The 23,898-nt window shown below is 37.3% G+C and overlaps 1 protein-coding gene across 1 annotated transcript in view; it reads right to left on the bottom strand.

Moving 5' to 3' along the window:
• The window catches only part of LOC140136010 (uncharacterized), a 117,141-nt gene that overhangs the window by 86,618 nt on the left and 6,625 nt on the right, over positions 1–23,898 (bottom strand). Inside the window, exons 2-5 of the mRNA XM_072157719.1 lie at positions 6,192–6,299; positions 4,276–4,383; positions 2,510–2,590; positions 1,135–1,209 (exon numbers count right to left, since the gene is read on the bottom strand). Coding sequence (XP_072013820.1) covers positions 1,135–1,209; positions 2,510–2,590; positions 4,276–4,383; positions 6,192–6,299 — 372 coding nt within the window. The remainder of the gene's footprint in view (positions 1–1,134; positions 1,210–2,509; positions 2,591–4,275; positions 4,384–6,191; positions 6,300–23,898) is intronic.

Below are 23,898 nucleotides of genomic sequence, written 5' to 3'. Positions count from 1 at the left end.
TGACTCAAGGCCAAAATCACCTTTTACCCGAACTCACACGAATGCACAACACAAATACACTTTGTTTAAGCTAACAAAATCTAAGTCTTTAATTGAAAGCAAGTTTCGTTTGGTACAATATAATGACTACAAATGCACATATACATTAATCAAATATAATCACTCTTTATCTATTTTGTACTTAGCCAGCATTCTTCTTCTTGGTGATCATAAAGTTCTTGTAATGTTCTGGACGACTGATGTAATATATCCCTATTCACTTGTCCTGCGACAATCAGCGAAGTCCTTTGTACACTTGCATTGATAAATCCTTGCGTATAAAATCCTCATACGAAAATGGTGTTACTTTCTCCCAAGTGCTAAACTCTCCTTGCGTCGTTCTCCAAACACATTCGTAACTCCTTGCGCAGTTCTCCAAATCACTTTACTCCTTGCGCCGTTCTCCAATATTAAACTCCTTGCGCTGCTTTCTCCAAACTTGGTGCTATTTCCTCCTTTCACACAATATCTTCAGGAAGCAGGACTGCGATGCAGCTGTCCCCACTTATTTTGACAGTTGCGTTGAATCAAAATACCAGACTTCAGCAAGTCGACAGAAGAATATATTTCCTTTCTTGGAAGAATAACGTTCTTTGACGTATTCTAGATCGTCTCCGACAACACTGGTAAATAGTAGTACTTTGACTACATAAAATATTTCTGGTTTGTAATTTCCTTTCTTTCAAGGAATTGGACTGTAAGCATAGCCCAGATCAACACTATCAACTGTGAATCATTGTTTACATTTTCTTATATATCAAGCAGGGGGAAATCCCAAATATTAATAGCCAAATGTGGAAATTCCCAAGCCTTAATTATATCATTAACCTTTCTCATTACATCACTTCCTGAGGGGAATCCCGTGACATCATCTTCTCTTTATATCCTCAGGGGGTTTCCAAATATTCCAAATTAGATATGATTCAACTTGTTTTGCTCAATTTGAGAGGGAATTCCCTAAAATGTCATCACTCATGTAACTTTGTAAACAAAGATAAATCATCAAATTAAATTACTCAGGGCACATCACATTATCACCATGGGCGTTTTATTGAAGGTCATGCTTGTGGTACTGGTTGAAACTGTTTTACCCACCTTTTTTCTTTTCAACTTTCTTCTTGGCCATTTCACTGCTTGATGCTTGATTATGTTTTCCAGTCGTTGCAACTACTGTTGTCATATTTATAAACACACACAAATAAATCAAACTATACTGTGCAGAAATAAACATTCCAAATTATAAACATTAATACACTGCCCATTGCGTACATTTCATTTACAAGACCAACAAATACCAGACAATTTTAGGCATTGCTTATCGGCGGGTTCTCGGCCTAATGGCCTGTGAAAATTACTGCAGGCCCGCCGATACACAGGGCCTGTCACATTGTGTCACCAAAGGTAGTATTAAGACGGACTCACTGCTGATTTCAACCTCTATACATGATGCATGCTTTAGTAATTGTGAGTCGTTAAGTCTAAGTGTCAGTGGACCAGTGTAACATTTAAAATATTGTAAACGATAAGCCTGTTTGACTACCACTAGTGTCATTGGAATTCTAGTCATTGAAAATATCATTTACAATGATTTTGTTTTTGCCAAATGCTGTCTTTGATTTTGCAATCTACATCAAGTGAGTCCAGAATGTGCCATTCTGTCAGTATTGATAAATAGTCGCAAACCCTGGGTCTCAATGGTACACAAAATTGCATTAAATTTGATCGAAAGACATTAATTTTGCTAATAATAACTTCGAAGTGCCCGACAAGTATGCGTTAATAAAATAATATTAATTACTTATTTTGTTTTAATTCTGCACTTAATGGTAACATATAGGGTCATAACCTTCATATTTCCTGGGATTTTTTTTTCTCATCAAATACATTAAGCATGTGGACCTGAAAACATAACTATCGTATAACTATCTGCCATCCAATGACCTCCCCCCGGCCCCCTTTTTTTTTAAAGCTTACACCTAATACCATTATAATGCATGGAAGCTACACCCAATGACCCCCCTTTTATTTTTCAATATGACTGGAAAATTATTACTTTATCATAACCTCAACTTAGGAATCATTGTTTTATAAATTAAGTAGTCGAGAACAGTTGGAGTAGGACACAACTACCTAATTTAGCAGCCATACAAAATTATTAGGCAGTTTTGTTTTTGGTAAGGGTCAATATCCGTTTGCTACTAGCCTAAGTAAGGAGGTACTAAAGCAATAATGACTAAAGAGGGGACTCAGAGAAGGGAGAAATCTGCATTCAATGAGTCCAGTATCTGCCACTTCAGGACATACCAAACTTCTGAGAAAGTTTGGACATTTACAGTAAAACCTACCTGCAAATAGGTCGTAAATCGTGGGTAGTAAACTAAACTTTCACAAAATGTCATTATATTTTACTAAAGTAATTTATATACTAATATGCTTCTTGTACTTTCTGGTTTAACCAGGTTTTACTAACCTGTAAATTTCCTCTTTTCGACATTCTTCTTCGACTTCTTATTGGCAGGTACATGGTAATCTTGTCCAGTAGTTTCAGCCCCTGTTGTCAAATTCATAAACATTGACTTAACACACAAAGAAAACAACTTCATTTGTCCGTGCAGAATTAACGTTTCATATTACAAATATTAATACATTGCCCGTAATTTGGCATATATTCTACATGTATATTTGGAAGTAATGTCTAAAAGTGAGAATTACTTACAATTTGCTTAAATGTCATCCTTAGTTTAATAACCAAATTCATTGTCAAAAACAATATAGGAAGCATAAGATCTAACCCAATGCTAATTAAAGTATAGATATCATATTTCATTTAATGAAGTTAAAGGCCAATATAGGAATGTCATCATTCCCTGGGTAAGATCTGACACCAGGCCAGCCCATGGCCAGAGGGTAACATGAGTAGGTTTGTTTAACCTTGAAGGCAAGGATAGTCTTGCAAATATGGGCCAACTTTCCCCTAGGCCATCTAATATGCCATGAATTAGTTGGACTACAACTGGTATCTACTGCTGGTCAGTTTATACTCCTATTTCCACATCTGTTATTTTTATATGGGCCTTTAAGCTACCTTTTCTCCCGCGCTTTCTGCAATGACGGTCACGGTACAAACACTCCCCACTGCAATTGGAGCCTGGAGGTCCCGGGTTCAACCATCTCTAAATTTCAGAAATGGAGATCCTGAAAACCCAACCTATAAAATGCTAGGCACGACATTTGAAGAAGTCACATCCACATAATATTTCTAAGGTATTCATATTCAAAACAACTTGAAGTGGGATGTTCAGACTCACTATGCTACAACCTGCACAACTTCCTGATGAGAAATTTTCAAATAGTAGTTTTACCACTCAATGGTGAAACCTCCACCTTCAATATGCTGTACTGCTTGGAATATAGGCAGGGTAAAGAATAAAGATCTCCTGGAAAAGTACAAAGGAGGACAGCAAGATTTGTGACAGGGTGTTACGAAGATGTTACAGCAGCTCAATTGGGAAACAATCGAGTAAAGTATTAGGAAGAATCAGGTCCAGAACAAAACCCTGTAAATCATGAACCGGTTAGCAATTAATGGGACAAAGTATTTCAAGCAGCAGAGGGACACAAAAAAACATCTTGTTTTCCATGAGACTCCGTATCGAGGGTTGAGAGCCAGAAAGCCTCAACTCACAATCACCTTCTCCCACAAAATGTGCATTAAGTCATCAGGGCACTATAAAAGATACAATTCATTAATCATAACAAAATTCAGTAGAATACAAAATACATTGTGGATGAAACATTGATTTCCGAAGACCAAAGCAAGGAGCCAACTTTATGTTCATTGCGAGAGCTGGTCATAGTGAGTTACGGCTTTCTGGTTCTGAATCATCGTTATACAGAATATGAAGCAATCTTTTTTGCCGAGGCAATAGAAATTTGGAATAAGTTCTCCGTGGTGCCTGATGACAACGATAACAAAATTGACTAACAAGTCAACTTAACATTGACTAGACAGACCCAACAAGCACCCAAGTCAACATCCAGTGATACCCCCGTGAGAATGTTTTCAGGAGGAAGATTCAACGAGCTAAAGAGGTATCCGGGGAGGTACCGAGAAACAACATCCAGTGAGTCCAGCAAGTGACATTGCATGTTGTGCAAATAAAAATGGTCTTAACCTGAGTGGCAAACTTAGAAAGTCTTATCGAAAGTCATCTACTAGTATGCTATTTTACCCACCTGTATGTTTTCTCTTTTCACGTTCCTTCTTTGTTTTTTCACTGCTTGATGCCGATGCTTGATTACGGTTTTCGTTCATTTCAGCCCCTGTTGTCAAATTCTGAAACACTGATTCAACACACACACAAATCAAACTTTAATTTTGTCTACGTAGAAATTTTAACATTTCAAATTCCAAACATCAATACACATTCACTTGAAGTCTTGAATACATTCTACAGCAGCAATGGAAAAGTTACGTAACTGGATATTTGTGAAATTCATGTATGTTGATACAACATGCCAGGTATATGAATCTAAGTTGATTCCTTTATAGTATCTTTGTTTCTTCAAATTTATATATAATATTGTGTTGGTTACAAATGCTATCTATGTTTTATCTATATAAATCCAAGCATGTTAATATATGTTCTAATGTGCTTGATAAGCCAATTTTGGTAGTTGATATCTTTGTTATATGATAATATAACCTGTTGATTCTATTAATGAAACATACTGCAGTTACTGTCCGTTTTCCTATACACAATACACAGTGCTCTTTCCCATTGACGCGTGACCTCTACAAATAGCCTACGTTAAAAGTATGGGGATATGCCTAGTTAACGCCGCTGTGTGAAAAATAACCGGCTAATATTAAAAGTACTCTTCTAAAGTTCTAGAAAATATAGTTTTGTAACATGTCCTAAATTTTTAGCTAATTTAGATGTTTGGAAATATGCGTACTTTGGTGTTTTAGTTAATGTTATAGGTAATAGTACATTGCCTAGTTAACGTCGCTGTGTGAAAAATAACCGGCCAATATTAAAAGTACTCTTCTAAAATTCTAGACAATATAGTTTTGTAACATGTCCTAAAATTTTAGCTAATTTAGATGTTTGGAAATATGCGTACTTTGGTGTTTTAGGAAGGATATGTAAACGACAGATAACACCAAAAATATAAAGAAATTATTTCCAAACCGTGTTAAGTCTGCAAACCACCATGTTTCTCATTTCCAAGAACGCTGGTTAACAATAAGCACGTATTGTCTCATTTCGTAAACAAAGACCATGCAGAATTGTTCTCTAGCGCTCGCTTTATAATCGTTCACCCAACTGAAAGTATAATCCCAGCGCATTGCTCCATTGTACGTGTAAAACAGAAACATATGATGTGTGTATTTAACCAGAGAAGATATGATTTAATCAGTTGAGCTGTTTTCAATGAGTGTTATCTTGGTTTAATAGCTTTTAATGGGGTTTAAGTCCTGCAAAGGTCGAGTTGAATTCTACTGTAGACATGACTGCATCATGATCTATGTTGTATCTGCAAACTCATGAATGTAAAACCGGTATAAAGACATGAGGCAATCTTTTTTTGCCGAGGCACTAGAAATTTGGATTGAGTTCTCTGTGCCTGATGACAACGATAACAAAATTGAGTAACAAGAAACCCCAACTTAACATTGACTAGACAGACCCAACAAGCACCCAAGTCAACATCCAGTGATACCCCGTGAGGATGTTTTCAGGAGGAAGATTCAACGAGCTAAAGAGGTATCCGGGAAGGTACCGAGAAACAACATCCAGTCAGTCCAGCAAGTGCCATTGCTGCATGTTGTGCAAATAGAAATGGTCTTAACCAGAGTGGTAAACTTACTTCATGCGTGTAAAGTTGATTTTTTTAAACTTCCGTGGTCCGAGCTGTGCGTCAAGCGTCTACGAGCGTACACACAGAAAAAATAAGCAATCACGCTGATTGGCTGATCAACACACTTGACAACAAGTCGGTTGACCCATTGGTTGTCTGTTCGGCGCGTAGTAGGCGACCTTGTCACTTTTACGCGATCGCAATTCACCAGCGCATACCCCGACCACGGAAGTTTAAAGAAAACAACTTTACTTATATCGAAAGTCATAGTATGCTATTTTACTCACCTGTATGTTTTCTCTTTTCACGTTCCTTCTTTGTCTTTTCACTGCTTGATGCCGATGCTTGATTACGGTGTCCGTTTATTTCTGCTCCTGTTGTCAAATTCTGAAACACTGATTCAACACACACAAAAATCAAACTTTAATTTTGTCTACGTAGAAACTTTAACATTTCAAATTCCAAACATCAATACACTGTCACTTGAATACATTCTACAGCAGCAATGGAAAAGCTACGTAACTGGATATTTGTGAAATTCATGTTGATACAACATGCCAGGTATATGAATCCAAATTGATTCCATTATAGTATCTTTGTTTCTTCAAATTTATATATAATATTATATTGGTTCCAACTGCTATCTATGTTTTATCTATATAAATCCAAGCATGTTAATATATGTTCTAATGTGCTTGATAAGCCAATTTTGGTAGTTGATATCTTTGTTATATGATAATATAACCTATTGATTCTATTAATGAAATCTATGTTGTATCTGCAAACTCATGAATGTAAAACCGGTATAAAGACATGAGGCAATCCTTTTTGCTGAGGCAATAGAAATTTGGATTGAGTTCTCTGTGCCTGATGACAACGATAAAATTTGACTAACAAGAAACCCCAACTTAACATTGACTAGACAGACCCAACAAGCACCCAAGTCAACATCCAGTGATACCCCCGTGAGGATGTTTTCAGGAGGAAGATTAAACGAGCTAAAGAGGTATCCGGGGAGGTGCCAGGAAACAACATCCAGTGAGTCCAGCAAGTGCCATTGCTGCATGTTGTGCAAATAAAAATGGTCTTAACCTGAGTGGCAAACTTACTTATATCGAAAGTCATTTACTAGTATGCTATTTTACCCACCTGCATGTTTTCTCTTTTCACATTTCTTCCTTGTCTTTTCACTACTTGATGCCGGGACTTGATGCTGGTGCTTGATTACGGTGTTCGTTCATTTCAGCTCCTGTTGTTAAATTCAGAAAAAAATGACTTAGTACACGAAGAAATCAAACTTTTTTGTTCAGCCCAAACATGATTACAAAGCAAGGCATGTCAAAACTTTAAGTTTATAATCTTACCTTAGGACTCTAACTAACAAATGACATAAATAAAGTTAATGACATATCAAAAACGCAGTTTTATTTAATGGTGTGAACCCCGGAGGGGGTTCTCCCTGGTTGAAGGTATACGGGGATGTGCCACGGTTTTGGGGTACCTTTTCAGCAATTTTGGTATATCGATGGGTGGGTTTCCAGTGGAGACCAATGCGCCCAATTGGGCGCATTTGGGCAAAAATGCCCCTAAAAGTGCCCAATTAGGGCAAATTTGGGTGCTTTTTGTGAAAAATTGGTATACTGATGGGTGGCAAAAATAGCAAAAAGTAGGTATAGAGAAAGTCAGCAACCGTAAGAACCCCCCCCCCCCCCGGGGGTTAAAAAATCCGTTCCACTTTGTCCCAGGTTTTTTGGGGTGAGGAAAAGTGAAACATGGAGGGGCGTTACAGAAATGGTACATCAGTATACTATGGCCGGATACAATTGTATTACATAGTTCTGAGTGGGGACTGTTTCTGGCGTTCCACTTTGCCCCATTTCTGGCGTTCCACTTTGCCCCATCCACGTTAGACACGTTCCACTTTGCCCCGACCAAGTGAGATTTCTCCCAACATGCATCACTATCATGTACGCAAATGTATGCTACCCCTGTTACCATGCATAGAGTAGACTTAGGGAGCGATCGTTATTTATGGCAGGGGAATGGGTAAATTTAGGGGAACACGAAATTTTTTGTGGTCTTGAGGGGGAACCTGAAATTTTAGTTGAACCAGGAGGGGATTGTTAAATTTTAAATGGAGAAAATTGGGAAAACAAGGGGGAACGCGAAAATTTTGAGCGGACGCGAGGGGGGAACGCGAAATTTTTTGTCCTTAAGCACATCTATCATTAATATGATTATCGAAGTAATTCAGCAAAAGCGCAGTACTTTGGCAGATAGTAATATTTCTATAAATTATCGGGTTAAACATATGAAAAACAGACATTTTCTGTAAAAAGCACACTCACTCGAACGCCCCTATCACAAACAATGCTGGATCCTGGCCGTGTTCTAAATACATGAGCTTGTAGATTGAGGGCAGCATGTGCAGGGGCGTAGCAAGAGCCTCGGGGCCCCATGGACAAGGAGCAATACGGGGCCCTTTTAACATCTCCTTTATTAGCCTTATCCCTAAGGGAACAACCCGAAAGTTCGATGAAGTCCTATAAACGAAAGTCCATTCGTTAGGAGGCTGAGACCCTCCTCTCCCTCTAACGTAAATGAGAAATACGTTAGACTGGGTATTTATCTGTCATTGATGATGAGAGGGTCATCATCATCCATGCAGGGGTAGGCCACCTTTATAAACAATGAAAAACTGCATGGGCTGCACATTTTTATTTTCAAAGTGCACTATTAAAATCATTTACAATAATATAATTTGCTACTATTTTGTCTGAATTAATTTTGTAAACTATGTAAATTAATTCATATGTTTCCATGTTTGCTAAAGTCTATAATCCTTGGCCAAAGATGTATGGTTATGAATTTTGAAACTTTAATGACTGCAAAGAAAATGGAAAAGGAAGTCATTCCATATTTTTATCATCGTAACTAAATTTGATAGTCCTAAGTCTACCTGTAACATTTGTATTAAATGAACTTATGGCCTATTATTAGCTATACAGAATTCACGGGTCATTTGATCATTATGAAAATTATTCATGTGTCTTCTCATGAATCAAGTAGTCATGGAAACCATTGACAAAATAATGTATACATAAATCCCAGTTATATAAATCATTCCGTGTCAACAATTTATATATTCTATAGAAAATATTTGACATTGAAATAAGGAAAAAATACGATTACATGTCACATACACTCATACATACATGGCTCTTTTACCATGGACTTTTGCGTTTTAATAATAATAGTCGGTCAAAATTTATTTTGATTATTCTTTGCCAAAAAATTATGCAATTATTATTAGGAAAGTTTTCTGGTCATTTTAATCCAAACTAATGAGGTAACTTAAGTGACAGAAAACTCACTCATTATCTCAGCCGCTTAACTGTGGTGTTCTAATAGGGGATTTAATTTAAATTTGCTGTTGTCCTTTTTTTTCTTTAATTACTTTGATTTTCCGACATATGGGCCTCTTGCTACTAATATTGTAAATACCACAAAGATCGAAATTTTAAAATGGAAGAGTATCATTTTGGCATATATAGTTAGGTCACCATCTTGGATTTCTGGGTAAAAATGAGGCCGTAATGTCAAAGTAATGTCAAATTTGAAATCCTTGTGGTCGACTTATCCAAAAAAAGTGTCGTTGTATACGATTTTAGGTCCTCTGGTTCAAAACTAAATTTTTCAAGATGGTGCTGGCCACCATCTTGGATTTCTGGGTGAAAATGATGCCGTAATGTCAAACTAATGTCAGAATCGGAATCCTTGTACTCGACATATCCGAAAAAGTGTCTTTGTGCATAATTATAGGTGCTCTGGTTCAAAACTTAAATTTTCAAAATGGTGGCGGCGGCCATTTTGGATTTTGGCCTCTAGCGAAATATGCCGGGATTTTCGCGAGGGACATGGGAGCTATTTTTTTTCTAAATGGTCCATATAAGTCGAATCAATCGTCAAACCTTACTAGCCAGAGAGTGGTCACCAAATTGAAGTTTTTGACTTAACTAATAATTTTATTAAACTGCTTTATGGCGAATCTTACAGGGGCCCATCAAGATCCGGTAAACCACCCTACCGCTTTAGTGTTGACAAAACACTGCACTTTATACATATAATAAAGTGAAAGTATGGTAAGTGGTACAATTTCAGCCACGAAGGCTCTAATTTCAACCATATAAACCTCAAGCTGAACCCCTTATTTAATTTTCGCTTTTTCTCGGGGCCCTTGAACCCTCGGGCCCATGGACTTTGTCCATCCTGTCCACCCGCTTGCTACGCCCCTGAGCATATGCATAAGTTAATGGGGTGTTTCGTTTTGCCCCATGGTCCACTTTGCCCCGGTCTCCCCTACCATATTCTTTCAACACATATATTCAACTGCAAGTCCAACAATAGGTTTTTACAGAGACCAGAAATAACGGGATATATTCAAGAGTTTGAGAAATAATCACACATTGACATATCATAAGAATACTAGTATGCACCACGTACCTTTCCATACGTGTAGTCTTTTTTTTTTTCATTAGACCTATAGCTAGGAAAAAATGCTAGAAATGGTTTAACGCTGCTACATGCTTTTCTCACAGTTTACCAATTATAACTATACTTTGATCAGCTCGTAATCGGCGGGAATACTACGCCGAAAAGTAGACCCACGTAGTGATATGCCTGACCTGTATACAGGAATTAACATTCTAATTTCCAAACATCAATACACACTGCCCATTACATAATATTCTTCATGTGCCTTACACGAAATGACAAAATTCTTGTTATACTGGTTTAATATAAGGGACCGTTCACAAACACTTGTTAGGGGGGCCTGATGCAAAAAGGGGGGCCTTGAAATTTTACCCACCTGTATGTTTCCTCGATTCATCTTTCTTCTCGCTTCAATATAAAAGGTTAAAATTTTCAATTGATCGTCGGCTTTTCCTCCCAGCTACATACACTTTAAGAATATATCGTGAATTTCAAAAATGAAAATTATTTGATATCAGAAAGACATTCTTCGTATTCAGAATGCAATTCGATATGTCTGATGTGCTCTCATGTCCCACAAAAAATACTGTCGAAACGCTCAAAACGCTCATTCCAGATCCCTTAACACACAAAGAAATCAAACTCTATTTGTCTTCGTAGGAATCAACATTCCAAATTCTAAACATCAATACACTTTACATTTGGACATAGTACATTGGACCACATCTACGTGTACATTTGTCTTTATGGAATTGAAATCCCGGGCTAAAGTCCCGGGGGGGGGGGGCACTCAGTACAAATGACCATACGGGGCCGTGCCGCACACATGGGGAACATTTTCAGCCTCCTGGGATATCAATAACCCCTTTTTCAAAGCCCCTCTTGGTATATGAATGGGTCCTTTTTCAAAATTTTCTCAATTTTTTCGGAAAACAGCCCAATTTTTCCTTTATTTTTTCCAAAATTTTCAAAATTTTCCCAAAATTTTGGGAAAATTTGTAAAAACTAAGACCATTTTGGGTAAATTCGGCCGAAAATTTTGACTTTTGGTATATCAATGGGTCCAAATTTCTTGACAAATTGGTATATTTATGGGTCTACTTCCAAAATCTCAGCGGCACGTCCCTACCAAAACCAAACTTGAGTACCCCCCCGGGGCTAAAGTAAGAAGCACGGAACAGAGACTTATCATTTGTAACAAACGTAACTTTTTGAATATGTTTATTATACATCTTTTGACAGCAACATACTTTGGTACAGATTTCAGGCTTCCTTATTGTCATGTTTACAATAAAAAAATGAAGGGGTGGGCTGGGTGTAATATAGTCCTAACCCTCACCCTTTTTGCGGTGCACTTGTTACTGGTTTCGAATCAATTACAGTTAAAACATATAGATTGGACAACTACTTAGGGGCTGTGCAATAATTATGAGCCCAGGGGGAGGGGAAAATTGGGGGGGCAAGAAAATTTTGGCGAGCCGAAAGGGGGGGAAGCAATTTTGGCCAGCCGAGAGGGGGGGCAAGCGATTTTTGGCAAACATTCATGGGGCGCCTTTTAAATAAAACGCTCTAAAAGGCTTAGGAAAACAGTACGGAAACGCTTTAATATGTAAATTTTCCTGCTCGCTGCGCTCGCAACACATATCTAGACCATTTAAGGTTTGAAAATTGGGATCCCAAAAATTTGGCATGTGTAAGGGGGGATGGGGGGGCAAAGATTTTTTGGCGGGCCGAGAGGGGGGCAAGCGATTTTTGGCAGGCCGAGAGGGGGGAAATGTTGTGCGGCGTGTGAGGCTGGATCATGAACCCTCGACCGCAACTTTAATCATTGTTTGAAATCATTTACTTCTCTGCTAATAGAATGCTTCTATTTTATTTCAATCCACACAGCAGTATACGCTAAAATCAAAGTGTTTTTAAAATGTTTTAAGATAATTAGAATAAGATTAATTTTAATGCTAATTTATTGCACATGCTATATTGCCTGATTACCTTTTTGAAATAGCCGAGTGGGAGGGTCTTCAATGACCTTTCATAAATATTCATTGCATGGAAAGTTCATAATGTAAACGGTTGGTTGTGTATTCAAGTTGAAGTTAACGACCTGAGATGCAACTTCGGGGGGTTAAATTTACGAACGGCTCGCCAAAAATCGCTTCCCCTCTCGGCCCGCCAAAAATCGCTTGCCCCCCTCTCGGCCCGCCAAAAAATCTTTGCCCCCCCCACTTGAACATGCCCAATTTCTGGGATCGCCATTCGCACACCATATGTGGTCTAGATGTATGTTGCGAGCGCTGCGAGCAGGAAAATTTGCATATTTAAGCGTTTCCGTACTGTTTTCCTAAGCCTTTTTAGAGCGTATAATTATTAAAAAGGCGTCCCATGAATGTGTGCCAAAAATCGCTTGCCCCCCTCTCGGCTTGCCAAGTTGCCAAAAGTGCTTGCCCCCCCCTTTCGGCTCGCCAAAAATTTCTTGCCCCCCCCCCCCAATTTTACCCTACCCCGGGGCTCATAATTATTGCACAGCCCCTAAGCTCCCCACCCACTAATACTTTTTAAAATGAGTGGAAAAATATTTTACGAAATTTGTTTTACACACGTGGCCCAATTTATAGCGCCACGCATCATTGCGTTCATTCACAATGGTTTATTCAGTGAATTGTGTAAGAAAAAGGCAAGTTGCACCTGAGTATAGCAGTCAAGTTTTCCTTAACAAACACATGAATATACCTGGCCTACTGTATTGTTTGAGAGTTGAGCTAGGAGTAAAGCTATTGAGTAATGACATGAATAAAACCAGGAGTAAAGTCAAAGGGTAAAAGCCAGAAACTTGAAAAGTTACATGAAGTTATGATGACCACTTTTTACAAATGAATATCATTTAGTTGAGGTGCTAATACTTTTGAATAATAGCCATTAAAGGTGGGCAACCTGATTGATAGCCTCTTCCCCACTTTACCCCCATCAAAATGCAAATTTTGGTATCAGATGAAAGCGCATATATTTTTCTCATTAACATTTTGAAATTTGGCGTTCCAAATCGGTATATTTCCCGCGCAGAAATCATCAAAAAACTGATGAATTAGCCTCAGTTGTGGTATACCACATTTGAGACTAATTCAACAGTTTTTGATGATATCTTCGAAATATACCGATTTGGAACTCTAATTTCAACATGTTTAAGAGAAAAATAGGATCTCTCATTTGATATCAATTTATTACATGAATATCATAAATTAAAGACACTGTATACTATATTATCATAATTATCACCCTGTATAAATGTCAGTAATTCCATAACGAATTAGTCCCATTTACAACTTGAGAAACATCTATTTATTTATTTATTTACATTAACTGGCTACCCAGCAAACACAAAAACGTTTTAAAAACGTTTTAAATAAGTAATATTTTGGCTTTTGGTTTAGGTAAAAACGTTTTAATAACATTAAAATGTCGGGTTATATGAAGGTCATGATAACGTTTTAAAACGTTTTGTATGAAAACACACTACAACAATATTTTTAAATGTTTTCAAAAAATGTTTTTGTAAACTATTTTTGCAAACATTTTGACAAATATTGTGTCAATACTTAAATAACATTATGTTAAAATATTTGAACACAGCAAACACATAAATGTTCTTAAAATGTTTTTTTCAAAACCTTTTAATAACATTTAAATGTCGGGTTATATAAAGGTCATGAAAACATTTTTAAAACGTTATTGAAAATATTTTGTGCAAACATTTTTCGCACAATATTTTTTCAACCGCAAAATAACATTCTGTTTAGAATGTTTTGTATCAAGTTCTCAAGAATGTTTTTGGAATGTTATTAAAACGTTTTTATACCCTTTATATAACCCGACATTTAAACGTTTTCTGTAAAACATTTTTGTTTGCTGAGCAGTAGATTATCAAAAATGTTTGTTAAGGTTATGAAAACGTTTTATACTCTTAATATGCCCTTTATATAACCCGACATTTAAACGTTTTCTGACAACCTTTTATAACCTTTTGCGAATGATGTCTAAAACGTTTTGTGTTTGCTGGGTAAAATACATCAAAAATACACATACAAAGAGCTGCAAAGCATGTCATCAAATAAAAATTATAAAAGATTGTCCCGGTAGGCTAGCCAGGAGGAACCAGGAGCGCGAACACTATCACCCATGGGGGTGTGACCCCTCCAACCCACCGAGACAAGTGAACTCAAGACATAAATATTGCACATTTATAATAAACTAGAGGCAAATGATGGTCATAGACCACAAACCTAGCTGGGGCATGTTTGTGTTGTGGAGGTATCCGTCCTGGTCATGAGGTTTGTTGTCACCGAGTTTTGAGTCCTGTACCGTCCTTTTCCAGAAAATGCAATTCTAAGATTTGACCCCAGATGACCTTTGACCTGACCCCTGCAAGATGTTCCATAATTCCCCCCTGGTCATGAGTTGTCACGGAGTTTGAGCCCTGTACCTCTTGCAGATGTCCAGATAACACAATTCTAAGATTTGGCCCCAGAATGATGTCCTTTGACCTGACCCCTGCAAAATGTTCCAACATGGTCATGAGGTTGTCGCCGAGATTGAGCCCCGGTACCTCTTACAGATGTCCAGATATTGAAATCCGAAGATTTGACCCCAGCTGACCTTTGACCTGATCCCTGCAAAATATTCTAAAATGTTACTCTTGTCACCAAGTTTATTGTCACTGAGTTTGAGCCCCGTATGCAGCATTTGTAAGATTTGACCTCTGCATGATCTTTGACCTGACCCCTGCAAATTGTTCCACTGGTTGTGAGGTTGGTTGTCACTGAGTTTGAGCCCCATATACCCCTTACGGGGCTATCATTTTCTTCGGAAGGGGGGTCCCAAATATACAGGGGGGTCATAAATTTTCGGAAAGAAAAATACGGGGGGGGGTATAATACTTTTGATGACCAAAATGTAGGGAGTCACAAGATGACCACAGATAGTGTGTTTATCTTATTCAAAACTAGCATCATGGTGAACGGTGATGATAAACATGGTGTCTTCGACTAAAACATAAATAAGAATTATTATTACCCAGGTATAATTCTGGCTTACCCTGTCCACCCTGTGTTTTGCAGGTTAGGGTTTGGGGATGTCATTTTCTTCGGCGGGGGGGTCATGAATATGTCGGTGACCGCAGTAAAAAATTTATGACCCCTATCGCGAGCAAATTTTTTTACGACCCCCCCCCCCCCCTATATTGGGTCGAAAATGTTATGACCCTCCCCCCTTCCACCTACAAAGACTCAAGACAAACTATTCATTGCCGGAACAAAGGCGAGGAGCGCACCAAAAGTGCATTAAAAGTACAGGTCTACTAAATGAAGCCTATTATTAAGCATTTTCCAAAGTGAGGGTAAAACACATCTTGTATAATAAGTACAACTTGTCAACTTAATGAACAATTTAACTGCCCGTTTTGATCTTGCCTTGCTTTTCACAGATTGCATTGTAAATTTATGTTTAAGGGCTCGAATAGCGACGTTTTCACATATTTTTTTGTGGGACATGAGAGCACATCAGACATATCGAATTGCATTTTGAATACGAGGAATATCCTTCTGCTATCAACTAATTTTGATTTTTTTTGATACACACTTTATGGCAAACTATTAAAAAGTGATTTTTTGAAATTTAACAGTCCTCAAAGTAAATTGTATAAACTATAAATCTAACGATATGCACTATGAAGTTGGGATGAACAGCCGTTCATTATATGAAAATGTTGACCTTTCGTATTGAAGATATAGATTTCGACCTCAAAACACTAAAAAGATGTATATAGATCTTTTTGAAAAAAAAATGTTTATGTTTAATATATGAAATGTCAAAATTTTCAATTGATCATGTTGATGGTCGCCTTTTTTATCCCAGCTACATAGAGTGCAGACAATAATCTAGAAAGTGTGGGTGTGTGTGGGGGGTGGGGGTGTTGGAGAGGGGTTTACCAATTTTGTTTAAATGATTAGGGGCTGTGCAATAATTATGAGCCCTGGGGGAAGCAATTTTCGGTAAGCCAAGGGGGGGGCAAGCGATTTTTGGCACACACATTCATGGGGCGTCTTTTTAATTAAACGTTCCAAAAAGGCTTTGGAAAACAGTACGGAAATGCTTTAATATGCAAATTTTCTTGCCGCTCGCACCTTATATCAAGAGTTTGCAAATTGGGATCCAAAAAATTTGGCAATATGTTCAAAGAGGGGGGGGGCAAAGATTTTTGGCAGGCCGGGGGGGGGGCAAGTGATTTTGGCAGGCCGAGAGGGGGTGGGGTAAGCAATTTTGGTGGGCCGTTCAGAAAGTTTAGCCCGGGGGTCATAATTATTGCACAGCCCCTTAAATGTATAAAGCAACTTATGTAGCATTAATGTAAACAAGCAGATTTATAGTTGGGCCAACATAATTATAGTTTGTTTCTTCACACACCAAGTTCTCAAGATGTACCCATGACCTAAGTACCACCATGATGAGCCCCAGGGGGGCCACTCACACACATGGTCTGTACGCATGCGTGTCCAAAAAAGCAAGTAAAAAGGGGTGTTTTTTTCCGGCAAGGTGCGTGACGCATTTATTAGCTAAGTCTAAAAAACACTGATTTTCAAGAATAAGGGTAGTTTTCTGAATCTGAACAACTTGTTAAATAGGGTACCTTTTCAAATTGTTGGTAAATTACGAGTCCAAAAGGGTACGGTACATTTGTTGCATTTTCACTAGCCAAAAGCTCAAAAACTTGTTAGGGGTAAATTCTATATTAAATAACCTTATTAAGGGGCTAAATTTGCTGGTAGGGTAAAACTCGTTTAGGGGGTGTTTGAAAAAAAATTTGGTCACGCATGCGTACACTGTCATATTTGAGTGCCCCTCGGTGATAAGCTTTACCCCCCACTGGCTACACCACTGGTGAACACCCCTACAGACCTATATATGCACCTTGGAATTGTCGAGGTATACTACATACCTGTACCTAGTTCCTCTAGCTTTCAAAATCATCACAGGAAAATTCCAGTATTGAGCATATTTCTTCAGCATGTCAAAGTCATCCCTCATATCAGACGATTTAGAGCAAAATTATAAAAGTACAGCTTTCATCAGCAGTGATACCAAGATATAATTCCAGTTCAATGAATTGGTGGTCTGATACATTTAGGCCAAATTCATATCAGCAGTCAGCACCCAAATTAGATTTCATTAAATTAACTTATTAAACTTTCCAAACTATGCCACACAGTATACTCCAATACTTATACTAAAGTACAGCTGAGTCCCACAACAGGGCTCACAACCAACAAACATGTTATTTATATAGCCAAGGTCAATTATTTGTAACCCTTTTCCCTAAAATTCAGCCTTGCTTTCATAAACCATATATATGTTTCTCGTGCCACAGTTTCAGGACATATTATTCATACCCTGTAAACACCACTATAAATCATGGAAATTCTCTTATTCCCATGCTATAATTGAAACTCCACTACATTGACATTTAACCTTGAATGCCATTATTTTAACTAGTGCTTACTACACTCTAAATTACAGGGATTTGAATTCAAATCCAAAAACTTACTTTCAAAACTTAGTTAGGGACCAATCAATATAGGATTAAAATAAGTCTTTACAAAGTTTTATAAATTTCAGTCCAGACTTGAAAGACTTATTTTCAAGTTTAAAAGATTTAATTTTTAAATCCGATGCGGACTGTAATCAGTGACAAAATCTTTGGATTAAAAATAAGACTATCCTTAGACTTAAAATGTTAAATCCTTGAAAGATTAAATATGCAAGTGACAGCAAGTCCATTGGATTTAATATTCAAGTCCTTTAAGGGAGTGTTCATTAATACTTTGGTAGGGGGGGCTGGTCTAACTCAAAATTTTCGCTCAAAAACTTTTTTGACTCCCCCTCGATGGACCGCTAAACTTTTTGACCCCCTCTTTTGACAGACAAAACTTTTTGACCCCCCCCCATTATCGCATAACAAACATTATATACTTAATAATTAATGTTGTTTCCAGTGGCATGGTATCTGGGTCATTGACCCAGCAAACACAAAACGTTTTCGACATCATTCGCAAAAGGTTATAAAAGGTTGTCAGAAAACGTTTAAATGTCGGGTTATATAAAGGGTATATTATGAGTATACAACGTTTTCATAACCTTAAAAACATTTTTGATAATCTACTGCTCAGCAAACAAAAATGTTTTACAGAAAACGTTTAAATGTCGGGTTATATAAAGGGTATAAAGCCTTTTAATAACATTCCAAAAACATTCTTGAAAAATTGATACAAAACATTCTAAACAGAATGTTATTTTGGGGTTGAAAAAATATTTTGCGAAAAATGTTTGCCCAAAATATTTTCAATAACGTTTTAAAAACGTTTTCATGACCTTTATATAACCCGACATTTAAATGTTATTAAAAGGTTTTGAAAAAACATTTTAAGAACATTTCTGTGTTTACTGGGTTCAAATATTTTAACATAATGTTATTTAAGTATTGACACAATATTTGGCAAAAATGTTTGCAAAAATAGTTTACAATAACATTTTTTGAAAACATTTAAAATATTGTTGTAGTGTGTTTTCATACAAAACGTTTTAAAACGTTATCATGACCTTTATATAACCCGACATTTTAATGTTATTAAAACGTTTTACCTAAACCAAAAGCCAAAATATAACTTATTTCAAACGTTTTTAAAACGTTTTTGTGTTTGCTGGGTGAGGGAGGCAAATGTTTGAAACATTCCCGGTGGGACAATTGCGCATGAAATACAAGCACAATGAAATTTTCATTTTATACTTAATTTAGATTTGTCCCAACTCCCAAATCAAGGTGTTTATTTGATTTTACAGGGATAAATGAAATAGAGGATTTATTTGGAGGTTCATAGGCATATCAGCATATAATTTGGATATGTGACTATTATGATAGATGCGCACGAACCGCACAAAAACTTTGGCCATATTAAAGCTTGATTTGTCAAATATTGTTAAAATTGGAACTCATTTATGCAAAAAGTTAAAATGGTCAAATATGAGATTAATTTGGTCACGCAAATGTACACAGGTATCAGTTTTGGCCCCCAAAGACCGTGGCACCTGGGCCTGTGCCCACTCTGCCCTATGGTAAATCTACCCATGGGCCTATGTGTACAAAATAATTTTGCGATGAGAAATAGTAAACTATTTATTTGCAATATTTTCTTGATTTAGTTGTATTTTGATCAGATTGGTACATAATCATGTTTGTAGCCTACTTTGAAGAGATATAAAATTCTATTATAAAAAGTGCCAGTATTTTTTAGACCATCCCAGATGTTGCTATGTTGGTTGAACATTTTTAATGTTATATTAATAGATATGTGTACACTGACTAAGTGCCATCATTTTTTCAAACAAAAGCACTGAAAACTAAAACTTGCCATATATAGGGTCTCAATGCGCGTAGAAGCGCACGAAAATTTTGGGTTTTTAAAGTGGAAAACTTTTTTGGCCCCCCCTTTCCTACCACCTAAAACTTTTTAGTCCCCCCTCTTTTAAGGTCCAAAACTCTTTTGGCACCCCTCCTTTTACCAGCCCCCCCCACCAAAGTATTTCTGAACACTCCCTAAGATTTAATTTTAAGCATATCTGGGATTTATTTCAAAATAATATAAATCTTTATGGGGATTTAAATATCGATATTAAATACAAGTCTGTGTGACTTCTTATCAAGCAATACGTCTATTCATGGCAGTAATACCAAGTCAGGACTACTTCTTTCATAAAGTTCAAGCAATCACCAGGCATCACCAACCATCACCAGCTATCACTAGCCATCACCAACCGTCACCAGCTATCACCAGCCATCACCAACCATCACCAGCTATCACTAGCCATCACCAACCGTCACCAACTATCACCAATTATCACCAGCCATCACCAACCATAACCAGCTATCACTAACCATCACCAACCGTCACCAGCTATCACTAGCCATCACCAACCGTCACCAGCTATCACCAACCATTGGTTTAATGTTTAAGTCTTTCGAAAGATTTAAAAATAGATTTTCATTTCCCGATCCCAAAAGTAAAATTTAAATCCAACCCCAGTAAAATAAATCTTAAAGACTTAAAATTTACAAGTCTCAACTAATATTTTAAGTCTTTCTAATTTAGAGTGTACACCAATCACTGTCACTAACTCACTATTATTCAAGTTTTTTGCAATAACCTTTCAATTCCCTCTGAGCCCTTCCAAAATCATATTAGCCATCAATCCTCTCATACACACATTCCCTGGGCTTGGATGACGAACAGATGATAATTGCATTTTGAGAACAGGGTATGAGTTTTTGTACCCATTATTGTCAAAGGTTATTCAATGAATATACAAATATATTGGGGTTCAAGAACTGTGCCCTGATAGATGAGCAAAAGAACATGTGCAATTTCACTTTGTTGTAGTTCGCAACACAAACTTAAATAACGGGCAAAACAGACACATCATTTATCGGTATGACATTTTCGTATTGGTGCTGCCCTATCTATCTACCTATTGTGCAGAGCTACTACGGTATGGGTTCCTCATACTAACTTTGTTGCCAGCGGAAGAAAACCAGAAGATTACAGTGGTTTGTTTCCAGCGGAAGAACCAAACGATTATAATACCTAGCTGGGGGGTGTAAACCCCCCAGCTAGGTAATAACACATTACACATATTTCAACTACAATATCCATAGGGCCTGCACTTTGGCTCGACATTTGAAAGGGGCGTGAATTCATTTTTGGATACGCCCCTATTATAATTAGGTAATACTCGACTCACACATTCCCTATATGTATATACATGTACCACATGTAGTCAATCTGTCTGCTTTCTCTGTATTGTGCCGTTCTTAAGCAAATACGGTAGTTAAACACGATTTCATCAAACATTATAACAATAGCTCTTTTACAGTGTGCAATCATCCCGGGCAATAATTATTGGGCAATAATAGAGGATGTGCGTGAAATTATTGATTGGCTCCATACAAAGGAATTGAACCGGTGTCCTTCACTGTAATCATGGCACAATGCAGTGCATTCAATCAAACGTTGTCGTCAACCTATTTGATCGTATTTGTGCATTTGTTATGTGTGTGAGACGAGCTGTCGCGGTAGATTGCAATAGCTTGTAATCATGCTTTTGTTGAATGAATTTGAGTACTCCGCCATATTTATGGTATGATACGTCATAATCTAGGTGATTATTTGCATTGGATGTCTTGAATACGCTGGCCATGGAGCTATTAAGAATGGAGAGGCAATAGATTATGTAACGCATTGTACACTTGTGCCGATTTGAAATCTGAGAAGCTATTCATCGAAAGGTACCTTTTGTTTGGGACAAAGGGCTTCCACCATTAAATCGGTATGCTGACCAGACAGTGTATTAACGCTTTACCTAGCAGACTACTGTCAATAAGTGATCAAACGAAAGTCGCGTGAAAGCGCTTACTATAACGAAAAGTACCTTTTGTTGTTATACCACTCAAGGGTGTAATTGAGTAGCCGTAAGCTCAAAAGGCACACATTAGCCGCTGATGCAGTTCGTTGTCACCCCACTGACTGTAGGTGCTTCATTTAAATAAATTGAATGCGCTTTCTGAATGATTACATATCAAGGCTGCCATGTCTGCATGTCTATTACTGTATAATGGTAATAGCTACGTATAGGCCTACATGTAACATATAATAAGTATACCGGTATAGGCCTATATTAAAGTTGTTTCAGAGAAAGTACAGAGAAAGGAAAAGAAAGGAATAACAAATAAATGTAGGCCTTATAATAATTATTATAGAAACTAAACACAGCCCCCCCACAAAGGCCTAACACTAACAGCACTATAGGCAGCCATTCGATGATGTCAATGCCTTTATGCGTTACGTATTTAAAACGCCCAGTCAGATGTATTTTACACCTAGTACCTGCCAAGCACAAGTCACCCAATTTTCGAAAATTGGACGTTGAATGTACACTCTCATGAATATTGATTGGCAACATTTTCCAATATGTCAGCGCTCAAATCGGACACAATAGAACAATAGACCATTCAGTGCGCTGACGCTGGCGAGGTTGTGTAATAATCGGATTAATGCTATAACAGTAGGTGAATACAAGTTTTGAATATATCGCGTTGCAAAGCCCCATTCAGTGATCCCAGCGAAAGTGAAAAAAAATCAAATTGTTACTTTTATAAAAAAATTTAATGAAAAAATTGGCACAAAACCCAAGAAAACGGCAGTATTGGCGAAGTTGAAGCCCCATTCAAATACATGTAGCTAATTTATATATACTGTCAGTATATAAATTACAGATTCACGTAAATGCATTATTTTTGTCTTAAATAGGCCTACACGGCTTAGGGCTGATCCACTAGCAGAAGACACCAAGTTGATGTTTTATGACCTTTGACATTGTTTTGTGGCGAGTGACATGGTCAGTTCAATTCAGCATCGAAGTGGTTACGTAATTCTCTTGGTTACCGGATCACGCTATTTTGATATGCCTTCAAGTGCCATATACTTTGTGTGGTGATTGTTTCGATCGTGGTTCATAACTCAAGCGCGTGATCCCGTTGACATAGTAACATTACGTAACTTCGATACTGAATTCACACCGAGTGTCCTTGCAGGTTTAACTCTGCTTCGGTGGTGGTCATGAAAGAATTCAAAAGATAACCTCTGCCCCAACAATCCCAAGCAATTGTCTGAAACTGCTCTTCGGATGATGTATCATAAGAACTCAGTCGTCAAATGATGATAGTCATATAATGACCAAAAGATTATTACTGACTATATCATTGAAGACTGAGTTCCGCAGTCTTGTACAAAATCTGAATTTTGATGATTTTTACGATCGTCCGGATGAAAAAAAATCACTGAATGGGCCGCTAGTTCCCTCCTCTCCTTACACTGGCAATATGGATCAAAGAAAAAAAAAGAAAAAAATAAAGAAAACAAGAAGAAAAAAAGACAAAGAAAAGAAACAATAAAAGAAAAACAAATATGAAAAGTTCGAACAATATTTGGTTTATAAAATTAATGTGACCGTGATGAGGCTCGAACTCACCACCTTCCGATTTAAAGTTCGAAGCGCTAGTGTACCAAATTCTGATGCCTTACCAAGTGAGCTGTGCTCCTGAGATACGAAATAAAAATAAAATAATACACTGTATACCTGCTTGTTTCGGTAATTGATTTGCTCAAATTCCATAATGGTACAGTGCAACAGAGCAAAAATGCCCAAAATTTAAAAGCTATATAATTTATGACCACTATACACATAAAAATACTAATACAAGGGAATTTCAACGTAAGAATCCAAACAATTAAGTACCAACATGCACAGCTTTGTCCTTATATCACATTTAGGTTTTTAACAAAATGTTATCAAACCTCTACTGTGATTGGCAGCTGCACAAGGCATCTCTTTGATAGCTGA

Source organism: Amphiura filiformis, chromosome 16 (assembly GCF_039555335.1).
Source record: "Amphiura filiformis chromosome 16, Afil_fr2py, whole genome shotgun sequence".
Taxonomy (NCBI): Eukaryota; Metazoa; Echinodermata; class Ophiuroidea; order Amphilepidida; family Amphiuridae; genus Amphiura; species Amphiura filiformis.
This window is presented reverse-complemented; position numbering and strand designations above follow the sequence as displayed.